This window comes from Rhizophagus irregularis, chromosome 1 (genome assembly GCF_026210795.1).
Source record: "Rhizophagus irregularis chromosome 1, complete sequence".
NCBI lineage: Eukaryota > Fungi > Glomeromycota > Glomeromycetes > Glomerales > Glomeraceae > Rhizophagus > Rhizophagus irregularis.
In genome coordinates this window covers 7,666,848-7,684,336 of record NC_089429.1, presented here as the reverse complement: position 1 = coordinate 7,684,336, position 17,489 = coordinate 7,666,848, and the positions used below count along the sequence as shown (strand labels likewise).

General features: G+C 29.2%; 2 protein-coding genes across 2 annotated transcripts; one reads left to right on the top strand and one right to left on the bottom strand.

Annotated features, from left to right (window-relative positions):
• Window positions 1–2,065: 2,065 nt before the first annotated feature.
• On the bottom strand, window positions 2,066–3,332 carry OCT59_001528 (uncharacterized protein; the record flags this gene model as incomplete). The annotated part of the gene is made up of 5 exons (XM_066139647.1): window positions 2,066–2,198; window positions 2,387–2,451; window positions 2,686–2,883; window positions 3,224–3,244; window positions 3,330–3,332. The coding sequence occupies 5 exons, from the start codon at window positions 3,330–3,332 to the stop codon at window positions 2,066–2,068; spliced, it is 420 nt and encodes a 139-aa protein (XP_065989037.1).
• Window positions 3,333–13,666: 10,334 nt separating this feature from the next.
• Window positions 13,667–14,122, top strand: OCT59_001527 (uncharacterized protein; the record flags this gene model as incomplete). Its single annotated transcript, XM_025318430.2, has 1 exon — window positions 13,667–14,122. The coding sequence occupies one exon, from the start codon at window positions 13,667–13,669 to the stop codon at window positions 14,120–14,122; it is 456 nt and encodes a 151-aa protein (XP_025176161.1).
• Window positions 14,123–17,489: the final 3,367 nt, after the last annotated feature.

Genomic DNA, 17,489 nt, shown 5'->3' with positions numbered 1-17,489 from the left:
TCGTCTCTCAGAATATAGAGTTGAAGAAGATTTGGTGTTCAATATTCTTAGCATCCATAGAGAGAAGCAAATCAAATGTGAGGGACTCGAGATACGGACAACCGAAAATCGCCACGTGACCTAAACGTCATTACCGTGATTACCACCGAAGGACGGGCGTGAAAATAAGTAGTCACTGGTTTGATTAGTAATGAACCGTCAGTGATTCAATTATAGTTTGCTATCGGTGATATATACGCAAGATTCTGGAACCAAAATTACCAAAAAGGAGGGGTAGAAAAAATAATGGCATAAGCCAACATAATTAATTTTAAAGCCGTGAAATGCCGGGGGGCAGTGTTATTACAACACAAAGAATATCTTAAATTATGATCGAATGTCACAATTGATATACAGTACAATGATCAATGATGTAATCTCATTAGTTTTGCGAATAAAAAATATTTTATTTTTTTTTTTTCTGAACAACGGGTAGTAAATGTATAAAAATTTGTTTCTGCCTACTTTCTACACTAATGAATGTAATGCCTCGTCTAACGTATTGCTAATTCCTTCTCCTTCGACAAATATCAGATAATACAATTTCTTATTAGATTAAGAAATCATTTGTCTATAATAGACAGAAAAACAACCAACCCATGATTATAACAGAACCAAGACACAAAACCATTTCCAGCTGTTCAACCCGTTTTTTTTTCAATGGGATTTCGTTTAAGAGGAAGACAGTGATGATACGATTTCATATCTATTGTTCTTGAAGAGAACGATTCCTTTCGGGAGTCACAGATCTTAGATGAATCATAAAAGAAACGGAGAAAACTTGGAATCCAGCGTTGAGACCTAAAATTTATGTTTTGTCTCTATTAGATAACGAAAAAAATAAATGTTACATGACCATAAACCGTTAAAAGTATCTTTACCATTATACAGGATATTCTATTCTAAATGACTCTCGAACTTGCATATATTCCCAACGTGGAGACGGAATAATGCAATATGTATAATCTATTTGAAAATATGAACATTTATTTATGTAAACAATTAAAAAATCAATTACAGTAATATCATAATATAAAATAAAAATAATTACTTGAAGTAAAGTCCTAATCGTTATTCCGTACAGGAAGTTAATCAACTGGAAAGGGAATTTCTATCTCTTTTCATTAACTAAATATCCCAGAGATTCTCTTTCCAGTAAGGAGGTTAGTGAACCTCCTTAACGGAAAGAGAATTCCTAAGATATTTAGTTAATGGAAAGAGAATAACTGGAGTCTGGAGCGATAAAAGTAGCGATAAAAAGCATTAATTTATAAATATTATTATTTTTTTACAAATATAAGTAAACTAACCTCCTTTATTTACAAAGAATAGGAAAAGATAAGTAAACTAGGAAACGGTCAAACGGAAACCGTTTATATACAAATTTTATTCTATTTTTAACTTGTTTACATTTTTTTTGTTATCGATGTAGCAGACGTGACGCGTGCGGACAAACGGACTTCATCACGTGATCAAATATGTGATTAACATCGCTTCGCTAATCGACTACTTAGTACAAGAGCAACCAAATAAAAAATGAAAAAATGAAATATTTTTTTCCTTTTCCAATTTTTTTTTACCGAAAGCATTCACTATATATATAACTATATATATAATATTTATATCAACACCTTTGAAAAGGTTGACCAGTTTATTAAACAATGATTCAAACTCTATGCTTGAAATAAATTGCCAATACTAATAAAGTAATACGCGTGATCTCTTTTCCTTCTCGCAGGAGCATGGACAATCCTAAAGTTTGATATTCGTTTCGTCCTTCCTCCATAACTTTTCCTCTGCTTTTATCAATTTCAGAATTCAAATTTTTGATGAAATTGCCTCAAATTTTCCGGTACTTTCGCCATCCCGGATTTTTTCGCGTCAATTGTAGAAGAGTTGATGATTACGGTGAAGAATACCCTCACAATTATCTTTAAATTCGCCTCAGCACTTCTTTCTTTTTTTTTATCAAACATCAGGTTTTTTGGGTCAAAAACAAATTTGATGCAATGCTAATTGAGATCCGTTATTTTGTTTGCCTTAAAACCTCAGTCACAATCTGATTTGATTCAACCATTAAATCAGTAGGTTGAAATGCACCAATATATTCTGATGATTCAGCTAATAATTCCTCTACTTTGTGGTTCAACAGAAAACTTCTAAATGAACACGTAATTATAAAGAATATTTGAAGTTAATATTAATTTTATATCATTATTAGATAACTATAGATATAATACACTACCCTTCAACTCATATACTTATCTTCCTCGCCTTCACAAGATAAAAAAAAATAGTTCTTTACACATTAGAAGAGGTAGATTTATTCGATAAAGACTTTTCATACTTCTTTTTCGAATCTTTAATCAATTTTAGTAATTCTGGTGATGCGTCGCAAAGTCGAGTCGCATTCTAATCGATTAGTAATCAATGATGTTCATATAATAATCCTTGATCAACTTCGTCAATAAAGAATTTAACGTTCCTTCTGCAATCGCGTGATCAAGAAATAAATAGGTTATACGATACCCATCAACTCCCATCTCCTTTAACTACAAATACAAATCACACCAAACACATTTTGACTTCATCAATAAAGAATTTCACGTTCCATCCATATTACGCATATTACGTATATTACGTGACCATTGCTATTCCACTTCCAGAATTGTTTCCCATAATACTATTATTATCTAAAATCGGATCACGTTCATTAGATGTGTTTGCACTTTGTCCGTCTAGGTTTGCTGGATCATAAGGAGAAGAAGCAGATGATGTCATCATTGAAGACAGTGCGCCTTGTCTCGTTGTAGCTGGCAAAGATTCAGCAGAGTATAGAAATAACTGATATCCTTGAATAGTTAAAATCAGAATAAAAATAGTAATAACACCTATTCGTACAAGTTTTCCTTCAGTTCTCAAATGCCAGTTGTTTACTCCTTAAGGATTTTGAATATTGCATGATTTTGGCAAGCATCAGCGAAATCAAATTATTTCTTCTTCCGTTCTGTTTCTTCTTGAAACCTCTGTTGCTTTTGTTTGTTTGACTTGATGGGTGAAGATTTGCTAGTCAACTTATTGGTCTTGTCAGTTGTCACTTGCCCAGTCATTCTAAAGTGTTCACAGCATCCTATGACATGGAGCCAAGGAAGCAAAGGATAATATATCACAGTAGGCTTTTTACTAATAATAACATCAATTCTTCCTGCGAGAAAATATAAATAAAATCAGAATACTTTCTGGCTAATATGTTGAAATTATCATAAATGCAAAAAAAAGTATTCAATTACCATACGAATGAATTCATTCAATTGGGGTAATAGTCTTATTAAATAGCTATCATCATTTACCTATTAAAATATTATAATAATTTTAATAAATTAAATATTGTTTAAAACTATTAAAAATAAATAAATAGAGTCCTTTCAATATCTGATTTTCATTATGATTTAAACATTACCTTAAATTTGATGTAAAAAAGTTCTATATGTTGCAGCATAATCTCAACGATCCATCATTGCGATTTGGAAAACTAATATCGTGCCAAATGTTAAGAAATGAGCGCCAGTCACAACCATATCTTGCTATCTTCTTAGCATGTTTGGGATCCTAAACAAGTATCACTGAACCAATTTGTTCAAAGATTGATTATAAATCGTATTTGTTGCTAAAGTTAGAATTAAATATTTCAATAATAGAATTATCCGATTCAAATGATCAAGCTGTGAAGTAATTTCTATAATAAGTTTAAAATATAATTTGGTAATTAGGATTTCGGATTTTTAATAGAGAAATTTTAGTAGTAATTCATAAATAATTTGAATCAGTATCAATAAATTTAGAGATATTTTACTTACCGAATGCTTCATACTCTCGTCCAACTAAATAATAGGGTTTCACAATGGGATTTGTGACAACGTATAGAATTTATAGGAGAAGTTAGATAAAAAAAAAGTCCCATTCTGGCATGGATTCTGACTTGGAAGCATTCAGCCATTATTCAGACAAAGAGAGAACATATATAGTCAACTCTCTCTAAGTGCACTCTCTAAATGCACGCATTACATATTTTTTTTCTAGATAAACCCTCTTACTCAGTCCCAACTCCCAAGTATAAAGATATTATATAAAAGTTCTCTCTCTCTAAGTACACGCTCAAAGGGTGCACTTAGAGGTGTACATCTTGGTTAAATATGAATGCCAATCTGATAACCGGTTTTTTCTCCACGTGTTTGTGTCACAATTTTAAAATTATAAAATGTAGTTAATAAATAGAATTATATATATAGGTAGCTATTTTTTAATATATAAGTTTCGTACTGTGATTTAGAAAATGATGTACAATATGTAAGTTATAAGGTTTTTGACTAATTATTATAATAATTAATTCTAATTCAGTCGGGATTCAGACGAAGAACTCGCTGATTACAATAGCTCCAATCTTCAAACTTCAGCTTCAAAAATCTACTCTATATCGCTCAAAATCATATACGACTTAAATCGAAAAAACACCAAATTTGAAAACGAATCAATGATAATAACTAAGAAAAGAGCACAAGCGCTCTAATATAACAAGAACTCGAACATTTTAAATGATATGCACGAAAAAATTTACTATGCGTTTCATAAGAAAATATTTTATTTAATATTGTTTCAGAATTGTGATTAGGCCGTTCCGACATGATTGTTTGTTTAACGTTTTTCTGAAAGTAAAAAAATCGAGGTTGGCTGGTGGGGTGGGTACGTTAAACAAACAATCGTGTTGGAACGGCCTTACTAAGAAAATAATAATTATTTGATAAATTCTACTCCTAATAGGGGAAAATAATATAATTTTTCAATGTTTATTCTAATTTAGAGGGAAGAATTCTTCTAAGTTAATATTAAGACATACTCTAATTTGGAAGGGAGAATTCTCCTATTCTAATTTGGAAGGGAGGACTCTCCCTATTCTAATTTATATGGGAGAATTCTCCAATTCTAACCTAGAAGGGAGAATGCTCTAATTTACATGAGAGAATTCTCCCATTCTAACTTAGAAGGAAGAATACTCCTATTCTAATTTAGAAGGAAGAATACTCCTATTCTAATTTAGAAGGAAGAATTCTTCTATTATTTTTCTAATTTAGATGCCTAAGGAAGAAGGATTTGTCCTAAATTCCGTAACCGTCTTAAGGATGAATTCATCATAAGGAAGAACCTGTCCTAAATTTCGCAATAAACCGTGCGGTAATGTGGTATCTTCATCACTTTCTTCATTGAATTGAGTTCCTTGGAATTTTATAACATTCCTCTCGCTCGCTTCATGGTCATAAATTATTCTACGGTCCCTTTTAAGTTCTTTGTGAGCAGTGAGTAGTGAGTATGTAGTATTTAAAAAAAATAATAAAATGTTTCTTTTTGTTTCAGAGTAAAGGCGAAATATGTATGAATTAATTAATAATTTGTGTGTTAAATGTGTTAAATGTAATATTTTTATTTTCTTATAGTTTTGTTTTTTAAGGGGAAGCAAGGAAGAAATAAGTTTATGCAAGTACCAATCAGCCAACTCGCACATGCATTTCGTTATTGTCTTTCAAATTGGAAATTTTTCCTACATCAGCAATATCAAAACCCAATAGAATCTTTCTTTATGATAACACTGCATTATTTAATAACTTCTTTTTGGTTAAACCTATACTAGAATGGCGTGATATTACGCTATTTGTAGATCATTATCAATATGGTTTTAATAAACACGTAAATTTAATTTAATTTTAATTTTTAATTTAATTTAATTTAATTAGTTTAGTCTATTTTTTATTTATCTTTTTTTTTCTTTTCAAAAAAATCTTTACTTTTTTTAAATAAATTAAACAAATGATAACATATCTCAGAAACGCCAATATGCATTGATGTAACATACATTAAAAATTGTTTAATAATTGTCATTTAAAAAAGCTCTCACGATTCTTTGTAAATACATTCCTGTTATGTTTTTGCATAATCATTTTATTTATTTCATTGAATTTGATTACATATTTTAATATTTTATTAATCCTTATCTGATAAGTAGCATACATTATGCTTTTTGACGGTTCTATTGTTCTTTCTACATTATTAACGTAATTGAAATTTCTCTATTAAAAGTTCTTTAAACTTACGTCACAAGTTTTAATATCGTAATATCGTAACAAAAAAATGTTATCACAAACTCAGTAAATTCGTTCGCAGTTCGGTGATATTACTCTATAATTTAGGAGATTACGAAATTTCGGACTTTATCTACGCGTTTTATTTATTTTATTCTTGTGACTCTTCCATAAGTTCATTGCAGAGCATATAAAAAAAAAATAAAATAGTAAAATAATAAAATTTCACGCATTTTTATCTCATTAATTGATTTAGGATTTAAATCAGTAATTGAAACTCAACTGACTTTGTGTTACATAAAAAAAGGGGTCGGTATTCGGTATTTACTGTTATCTCAAGTTTGGTCTGAAATATACACCGTGTAACATCTTACGTAGCATACTACTTTTTTTTTGATTCGATAATTACGCGACAATTTTTTTACGCCCCGTGATTGACAAAAATTTTTTTTTTTTTCATATATAAAAAAGGCTCTGGGCCTTTATGAAAATGCGTACTTTTTTTTATAAAAAAAAATGTACAGAAAAAATCTCATAATACAAATTATAGTAATCGATTCACAATTATTCATACATGAAAGAAAAAATCCATTTACAATGTTCATTTATTCTCCAGAATATATTATTAACAATTCCAACTTGGAATACCATAAACTATTGGTATATCCACATGCATACTCTCATTAATTCTTCTAACTGACCCTAGCAAACCTACTTAACTTTAATCCTTTCTCTAACCTTATCCGTCTAGTTTGGTTTTCTTCCTTTCCTACTATTTCCTTCCTCCTTTCTAATCAGACCTTCCATATCCTTTTACCTTGCCATCTCGAACATTCTTTAAATTCCTTACGCTTTTTAGCTTTAAATCCTTTATCCCTATCACTTATTCTTTCTTCTATAGATTCCTTTCGTTACTTTTACCTTGCCATCTCGAACACTCTACATTCTTTACACTCTTTAGTTCCTTCTAATAATTACACTATTCCCTTTTACCTTGAATACCCTTTACATTCTTTTACGTTCATTAACAATAATCACACTCGTTTATTTTTATTTTTCTTTCGTTCTTTGCGCTTTTTTCACTTACCTTTCAAAACCAAACTAGACATATGACGCCAATGTTGGTTGCTGGGTCGAAAATGATCTAGAAGTAGTACTAAGAAGGACATTAAAAAGCATAAAGATAACTGTTCATGTTTTTCTGGTTTTCGGATAAAAAAAATTGTTTATTTATTTTATTATCACTATTGATCTCGTAATTAATTTGTACAATACATATTTTATAATACATTGAAGGTTAATTAGTAAAAAAAAAAAATTGTGGAGACTAAAACTACAAGGAAGTTTAAGTATAGTAAATTATTTGTGAATCGCGATTTCTGTAGTAAAATTCTTAAAACAAGAACAAAGCAGGATGAGTAACATCAGCACCCATCTATAAATCTTAAAATTTTAATCTAAATATATTTTGTTATAGTAATAAATTCATGCATAATATGCTTAATTTGCATATTATGCATAATAATAGTTTTTTTATCATTAATAAAATAATCCTTTTCATCATCAGTTTTAGGCGAACAAATATTAGCGCAATATTGTTTTTCACGCTTTAAAGCTTCGTCAAGCATGGTCGCTTTTGTTTTAATAAATAAATAGAAGATATTGTCGTACAAATATTGTTATATTATTATGAGACTTCACTTTTTTTTTAAATGTAAAATAAAGTTTGTTATATGTATGTATGAGCGTTTATTTATTTGTTTGTTTGTTTTGTGAAGAACTTTTATATAGCGTTTTTTCTTGAAATTTATGCTGCATATATATATATGCATATCGCTGCGGCAACGGGCCAAATAACCCCCATTTATTCATTTATTTTTTTTTTGTGAAACATTTTCTCCTGCATGTAGATAAGGAAGATTTATTCCTTTACGGACAACATAAAAAAAAATATTTTCACACGAAAACTTGATTTATGCCGTTTGGATAACTCCTTAATGCATATTGACGTTCTTTTATTCAAAAGCAACAAAGAATTTCTTTTCGATTCTGAGAATATAACTTTAATTGCGAATTGTCACACGGATTCGCGTACAATTAGAGAAATTATCTTCTGACAACTAAGCTTTTCTTGTACAAAATATGCAGGTGTATGTATGCAGGTTCTCTAAAACAGTTCGTTATCATGACTGACGATATTTGAACTCTAATATTTTATCTTAATATTTGACAAGTATGATCAACAGTATTTGTAAAAGAAATATCTCAATAGCGTAAAACCCGTTTTATCCCTGATAGCTTAGTCATAAAATTCATTTGAAAAAAAAGAAAATAAACAATGCTTATTAATAAAAAGAGAGAGAATACATGATAATTTGATTTTTGGACGAAAAAAATGAACCCGAATTTACTTTATCGATTTTTTTGCATATAAAAAAGTAATTCTCGATATGTTAAATGAATGAAGCTTAAAAGAAACTAAGCGAAAATTAGAAAAGATATGAATTAGTTATTTTGATATTCAATTGTGATAAAGCGGGTAAATATTTTATTAAGGATTTCAAGATTGATATTATTTTATATTTACGCGGATTTTATATTATTATTATTTTTAGGATTTAAATATATCGGGGACTCGGGGTTGTTCTCCGAACTTGATACTGTTTATAAAGGTAGTTCGTTTTTATAAATTAAAAGGTTGTCTTTGTTACACCAATACTTAAATCAATTTGCTCTTTCTAGTGATCGTTTAATAAAGAAGAAGAAGATACGCATTACAATTATATTTAGTTATTTTTCTTTATACGCTTTATATCTATCATATTTATTATATCACCGGATCATAATATATATACAATATATGAACTCACTGACAGTGATTGGGATTGGTATAGCAGGTCATACCGACTTAATCTTCTAATCCTTTATCTTCTGATCCTTTATCTTATCTTTTGACCCTTTATCTTCTGATCCTCTACCTTCTGATCCTCTACCCTACCTTCTGATCCTTTACCTTCTGATCCTTTAACTTCTGATCCTCTACCTGATCCTCTACCTTCTGATCCTAAATAAATCAAAACCGGTACAATTTTTTATTTCAGTTCTCAAATATCAAATACTAAAAATCTAATTGGAATTATGTCACATAACGACTTATGGATTTCATCCGCAGTTATCTCGCCTACGATGTCTTGGCGTGGAAACATGTATCTAGAATATTTGAACTCTTAAAGTACGTAAAAAAAAAATCATTGATAAATAACACACTAGTTCATTATATTAACAATCTTCGATAACAAACATTCCTAGATTCATTATTCTCCTCTAAATACCACGAAAAGCTCGCAACCTTGCTCAACTCTTTTTAAAGTTTGTAGATCTTAATTATGTATTAATATTTATTTAGTTAACGTAATTAATATATTAAAACTTTAGGCACAATATAATATGATGATGAACAGGAATTATATGCCAAACCCTAAATTAAAGTGATTGTGCCGAATATCTTCAGTTAATGTAACCGAAAATATCAACCGATATAAGATATGAATAATCACGTCCCTACTTGATCATCCTTTCTTTCCTGAAAATGTTGACTTTACGGTGAATTTTTTGTCCTTGGAGTTCATGGGGAACTTAATGTGCGTGGCAAAAAGTTTTTGCGGGTGAAGTGGGATTGAGCATTTATCCATCAAGCATAGTGATGCGGAACTAGATCAGTTTTTAAACGCGAGATGATTATAAGAATAATCATCAAATTAATTTAATATCAAAGATGATTCCAATTCACCCAGAGCTACTAGTTAGTGATGGCAGAACTAGATCAGTTTTTACATGCAAGATAAATAATATATTTCAAGGTTAATTACCCATATGTTATATTTACACATTTATAACCAATCTTTGAACAAATTGGTTCAGTGGTACTAAGAAGATAGCAAGATATGTTGTGGCTGGCGCTCATTTCTTACATTTGGCACGATATTAGTTTTCTAAATCGCAATGATGGATTGTTGAGATTATGCTACAACATATAGAACTTCTTACATCAAATTTAAGGTAATGTTTAAATCATAATGAAAGCCAGATATTGAAGGAATCTATTTATTAATTTTAAACAATATTTAATTTATTAATATTATTATAGGTAAATGATGATAGCTATTTAATAAGACTATTTCTCCAATTGAATGAAAATACGTATGGTAATTGAATACTTTTTTTTTTGCATTTATGATGATTTCATATCAACACATAATCAGAAAGTATTCTGATTATTATTTATATTTTCTTGCAGGAAGAATTGATGTTATTATTAGTAAAAAGCCTATTGTGAACATTATCCTTTACTTCCTTGGCTCCATGTCATAGGATGCTATGAACAATTTTAGAATGACTGGGCAAGTGACAAGACCAATAAGTCGACTAGCAAATCGTTACCCATCAAGTCGAACAAACAAAAGCAACAGAGGTTTCAAGAAGAAACACCGGACGAAGGGTCTAAGCGTCGACAAGGCAGAAACGGAAGAAGAAATAAATCGATTTCGCTGAAATAATCCAAATGCTTGCCAAAATCATGAAATATTCAAAATCCTTAAGGAGGAAACAACTGAAGGAAAACTTGTATGAATAGGTGTTACACTATTTTTATTTTAACTATTCAAGGATATTAGTTATTTCTTGGTCACGTAATATACGTAATATGCGTAATATGCTGGAACGTGAAGTTCCTTATTGATGAAGCTAAAATAAAGTGTGTTTGGTGTGATTTGTATTTGTAGTTAAAGGAGATGGGAGTTGATGGTAGCGTATAACCTATTTATTTCTTGATCGCGCGACGCGGGAGGACGTTAAATTCCTTATTGACGAAGTTGATCAAGGATTATTATATGAACACCATTGGTTACTAAATCGAATAAATATAGAATGCGACTTTGCGATGCATCACCGGAATTACTAGAATTGATTAAAGATTCGGAAAAGAAGTACGAAAACGTAAAGAACCATTTTTTTTATCTTGTGAAGGCGAGGAAGAACTATTAAACTATTCGATCATTTTACAGAGTAAGTTTATTATTAAATATAAAGTTCAGATAATTTAAAAAAAAAATTAATATTAACTTCAAATATTCTTTATAATTACGTGTTCATTTAGAAGTTTTCTGTTGAACCACAAAGTAATAGAATTACTAGCCGAATCATCAGAATATATTTGTGCATTTCAACCTACTGATTCTAATGGTTGAATCGAATCAGATTGTGACTGAGGTTTCAAGGCAAACAAAATTGATAATAATAACGAATCGCATCAAATTTGCTTTTTGACCAAAAAAACCTGACGTTGAAAAAAAAAGAAAGAAGTGCTGAGACGAATTTAAAGATAATTGTGAGGGTAATCTTCACCGAAATCATCAACTCTTCTTACCGATAAGTTAGATGGAAACAATTGCCGCGAAAAATCCGGGATGCCGAGAAAATTGAGGCAATTTCATCAAAAGTTTGAATTCTGAAATCGATAAAGGAAGAGGAAAAGTTAGGCTGTCTACCGAAACATCAAAATGCGTTTATTTATGTAGGAAGGACGAAACGAATATCAAACTTTAGGATTGTCCATGCTCCTACGAGAAGGAAAAGAGATCACGCGTATTACTTTATTAGTATTGGTAATTTATTTTAAGTATAGAGTTCGAATCATTGTTATACTGGTCAACCTTTTCAAAGGTGTTTATATCATATAGTGCTTTCGGTAAAAAAAATTGGAAAAGGAAAAAAAAATATTTAATTTTTTCATTTTTATTTGGCTGCTCTTTCATCGTAAGCAGTCGATTATTTACTTACTTGTCCTATTCTTTGTAATATTTATAAATTAATATAATTTTTGCTGTTTTTTGTTAACTTCTTGTACAGAATAAATTCCTGAAATGTCAGCTAATCTTTCATTAATTATAGCTTAAACTTTTACAAGATAATTCGTACGCTAAAAAGACGGAGAGAATCGACTCGACCGCTCGCTCCACTTAAATTTATTGTTACTTAAATAAGATATATCATATAGAAATAAAGAAATCATCTAATTTATTTGATCAAATGAATTTTTGATATTTAGGACATCATAAGTTACGTCAGCGGAACTGCAGATTTTTATATAGACAATCAATTATTCTTAGGAGGTTAACGCTTTTTCCATGGAAAAATCCCTGGAAATTTTTGAAAGGAAGAAAGTCACTTTGTAAGATAGTTATTTTACATTTGGCTTCTTGAAATCAAAATTTGATAAAATTCTTGTATTCCATTTCTTACGATTAGTAATCCATGGAGAAATCCTTGGAAATTTTTGAAAGAAAGAAAGTCACTCTGTAAGGTGGTTTGGCTTCTTGAAATCAAAATTTGATAAAATTCTTGTATTCCATTTCTTACGATTAGAAATTCATGGAAAAATCCTTGGAAATTTTTAAAAGGAAGAAAGTCACTTTGTAAGGTGGTTATTTTACATTTGGCTTCTTGTTGGTATTTCATTTCTTATGATTAGGAATGGTTGCTTATAATATTAGAAATCAACAGTTTGTCGAATTAGCAATAGGCATTGTATTCATTAAAGATGTGCTTATAAATTAAACTGGTTTACTACCCGTCGTTCAGAAAAAAAAATAAATATTTTTTATTCGTAAAACTAATGAGATTACATCATTGTACTTTATATCAATTGTGACATTCGATCATAATTAAAATATATTCCCATTTCTTCTGCTACTTTGTTGTCCACACGGGTCTCATCACCAAAATTCTGTGCTATATATACTTGCCATTCAAATAAATGGGATGGGAGTCCCCATCCCAAATCCCATTTCAAATCCCATCTTACATCTCAAATCCATCCAAATTCCATTTCCAAATTCCATCCCATTCCAAATCCATCCATCCCAAATCCCATTCTCATTTCCATTTCCAATCCCATTCCAAATCCCATTTAAATACACGTTTTTTTTTAATATAAAATTTTTTAAATACTCTTTATTTTTAATATGTTTTATAATTTTTTTGTATATTTAATTATTTGTAAGTATTATCCTATTGGGCATTCATATTATTATTAAAAATATTACTAAAGTATTACAAAAATATTAAAATGTACTGTATATTTAAAAAAATGCCATTTTAGCAAAGATTTTATTAAAAAGAAAAAAATGAATTCTATTTATAAGAAAAAAAATGGATTTATTGAGAATTTTATTAAAAAGAAAAAAATGACAGATATCGCAAAAACATCAGATCATCCATTCAAAGCTTCGTCTGCATCAACAATTCTTTTAGATGAGAGAATTCTTTTTGAGTAACTGAACATATGTTTAAAAATGATCATCCGGATAATCAATTATCCATCGGCTCACTTCTTTCAGAAAACTCTGTTTCAACTATATAACCGTACGCCTCGACTCTACGCTATTTGAAAATTAACTTCACAAAAAAAAAAAAGTAAAATCAACAGAAAATCAAAAATGGAATTTAACTTACTTTTGTTCCTTTTAACCACAATTACTGCTGTTGCTTTAAGTCAAATACTAACGAAAATTCAATTATCTTTCATCAGTGGCCATAATGATCTTTTTTGGGAAGTAAATGAAACTGATGTTGTTTTAAACAAACAAGGCGATAACTGGATAATTACTGAAGACAGCCGCATCTTACTCAATGGTATTATTGGCAAATACGTCCAATGCAATGGTAATGGCAAAAAACTCACTATTGAATCTTATGATGAAAATGATGGTGATGCCCAACGTTGGGAATTCCCACTTGCTCCAGGATTTTATGAATACATTTGTTCCAAAAAATATCCTGACATATGTGCAACAGCAGCGTTTAAAGGAATTAGAGGGTGGTCAGTTATTGCTTTGCCTATAGGGAAGTGCGGGAAACAGTGGTGGAGCCGTAGTAAATCACAAGGGAATTAACAATTTCTTCATTATTTTAAATGTTACTTTATATTATCTGTTATTATATTGTAATATTAGGATTTATTTATAACATGTGTATGATGTATAGTATACAGCATGGGTGTGTAACTGTGCATCAGAAAAATGCTTATATGACAATTTTTTAACTCAAAATTTTAAATAAAAAGTTAGATCTGAAATCAATTTGTTTGCTTTCTGTAATGTCATGTTTAAAAAATATTCTGTTCTTCAATACTTGCAACTGCTGCTGCTGCCCACATATAAAATATTAAAAAAAAAAATTCCAGACTATAACGATAAAATAATTTAACCTCAGATTTCAATTAAATTTTTTCCCTCATCCAATATTTAATTAATTTATGAACATTGTTATGCTTATCATTTTTATATTATTAACTGTTAATATGAAAAATTTAACTTTATTTATAAAAATAAAAAAAAAAATAAAAAATAATTCTATAATATTAAAAATAATTTTATACTTTTAAGAAAATTAATATATTATTAAAAGAAAAATTCCAGTCTACATTCTCATAATGTTGTGGATTTATTAAACTTAAAAATGAACCAGGATCGATAAGTAGTGTTACCAAAAATATTTTTAATATGGCAGCCTTTTTCCTTGATTACATTGCTTAATAATGGATATTTGTTTTTATTATTATTATTATTAATAAAATGTAAAAATAAGTACCGCAGATCATGTTGCATTTCAATAAATGAAGCTAAACCTTTAGAATCCTCATTACAATAATTTATCTCTAAAATTTTTATATTTTGGCAAATAGTGGAAAGTTCGAGTAATGTTTTTGAAGTTACTATATTATTTTCAAAACTAATTCCAAGAGATTGTAGATTTAAAAAAAATGATCCCACACTTGGAAAATTATAGAATTTTATATCAGTATTCAAATAAAAATGGTTTATATTTTTACAATTTTTAAAAATTAAATTGTAAATTTGGACTTCTAATAAATTTTTTTTATAAATAGAATCTTCTTCAATAAAAAGTTGCACCATATCTTTAATCCAACATGGCGTGATTTGAGTAAAATAATTCATATATTCAAATGTTGGTTTTCTTGGTAATTTATATGAAGGCAATATAATATTACTTTTGATCAAAAGGTTTTCTGATTCAATCGGCAAAAAATTGGCTATTACTTTGTATAATTTTATACGTGATTCCCTGTCACGATTATAGGTAAATCCATTGATACAAGAGAAATATTTCCATAGGAAAGGTACGGCTATCCGAGACCAAGATCTACTCACAAGAACGCAAGAATGTAAAGATGAAAGATCATCTTGTAATTCAAGCATAATCAATAAAATAACATCTGCATAAAGTTGAACCATAGTTATGATGAAGAGAAGAATAAATAGTATGAATGTTTATTATGTATGAATGAAATAGTATGTATAAACGATTGAATAGAATGAAAAAAAATTATAAATGTCAAAAACCAACCATATTATATATAATTTTGATGTCTGGTGCCCAATACAAATTTTTTATAATAGAGGCTTCGGGTTTGACTAATACAATGATATATTTATCCGAGTCGGCCGTTAAGTTGTAGTTGTATCAAAATCAATAAACTTGGTTTGGGAAATCAAAGCTCAATTGTTAAAATTTTATCATAAATCAAAGATTCCGACTATGTAAATAGATCATATATCTTAAATTTTCAAACTAACCCTATTTAGAAAGTACACAATTACATATCAAATGATATTCATTTAGCATAGCATTTTTTAATTTGATAAAAGATGATCAAAATGTTTTAGTTTGAAACTTGTACATTGAATAACTTTTTCATTTTCTTTAATCCCTTTTAAAGAAATGAAACTTTTAAATTTTCAATTGTCTAATGTGTAATATTCGAGAACTTTTTTTGTGACGTAAAAATGTTTCATGTGTATTATATTTGCTTTTAGAATTAGTTTTATACAGAACTCGTGTGACAAGTATTATAGACTTTGACTGCGGTCATATTATTATTTAAAATTGCATTACATATTGTTACAGAAAAAGGATTAAAAGGATTAAGGTTTCGGTACACCCGAGTTACATACGGCAAATTTTTAAGATCAGACACAAAAAAGTCATGGTTTTCAGTGTTACAAAAGTTTCATGCCTCTAGGGTCATGTGGATTTTCATATTTTCTAGTCATGTGATACTGTCGTCCCTTGGTAACATCATGATTTTGTCCTATTTACCTGACGATATGAATGAATTCCTAGCGCAAAGATAACCTTCAATTTCACATAGTTGCATAGTTGTCCACTTTTTTTTTTGATTCTGTACAAGTATTAAGTAAATATGTTACACTAGTAATATACTTCTATTTTGATCTTCGTTTCATTCCGAAACTGGAGAAATTTCCGAAACTTCCGAAACTTGGTAAATCTAAATGTCACGTGAATTCTTTTTAATTGGTGACTAAATTTAGTAATGTTCTTAAATTTTTCTCTCGATATTTCGCAAAATGCAATATTCATGTTTAATCATAAATAACCATTTCCCCCTTCGTCTGACTTTATAAACAATCAATTATCAATTATCATTTTGTATAAGCTATAGGCTGTTATGCAGTATCGTAGTTCACTTTACTAACCCATTATGTGAAAAGGTCATTGCACGGTCAGGATGAGTTAAAGTATATTATGTTTTATGTAAATTACTTAGTATCACACAAACTAAACACACAAAGTTTTAACATGAATGGCCATAAAAGAAGATCAAAAAATTTACCTTTTCTAACTCTTCCCCAAATGCATCTTATAATTCCAACAAAAAAAAAAGGAAAAGGTTTTGGTGATCGCTTTAAGTCTTTGGTATGAGAGACCATGCTATATAAGGTAGAAAAGTATCAGAAGGTCACTATGAAGCAACCTGTGTATACTGTGGTCTATTCTGGAAAAAGGGTTTTTCAAAAGGGTTGGAAAAACATTTTGACTAATGATTATTCTAAAGTATCAGCTGATACAAGATAATCTTGCTGCAAAAGCTGAAGGAAATATATTTTGATTATCAAAATATTACAAAATATGATATAAACAATTTTTCATCTAAAAAGCGAAAACTTAATGATGGTTCAATTCAAACAAAAAAATAGGAGATTTTCATCATTAATGTAAGTATTAACTCTCTTAGAATAGAACTCATGAAATTGATCGTGAGCATTTGTTGTATGTGACATTCCATGGCATGTAATTGGAAATCCTTTTTTATTGAATTTTTGAAGACTCTACGCCCAGGATACGCCACCATCAAAAGAATTACTTTCTGGCAAACTTATATCATAAGAAACTGAAGTTGTAAACACATGAGTTATTAAAGAATTGAAAAATACAGCA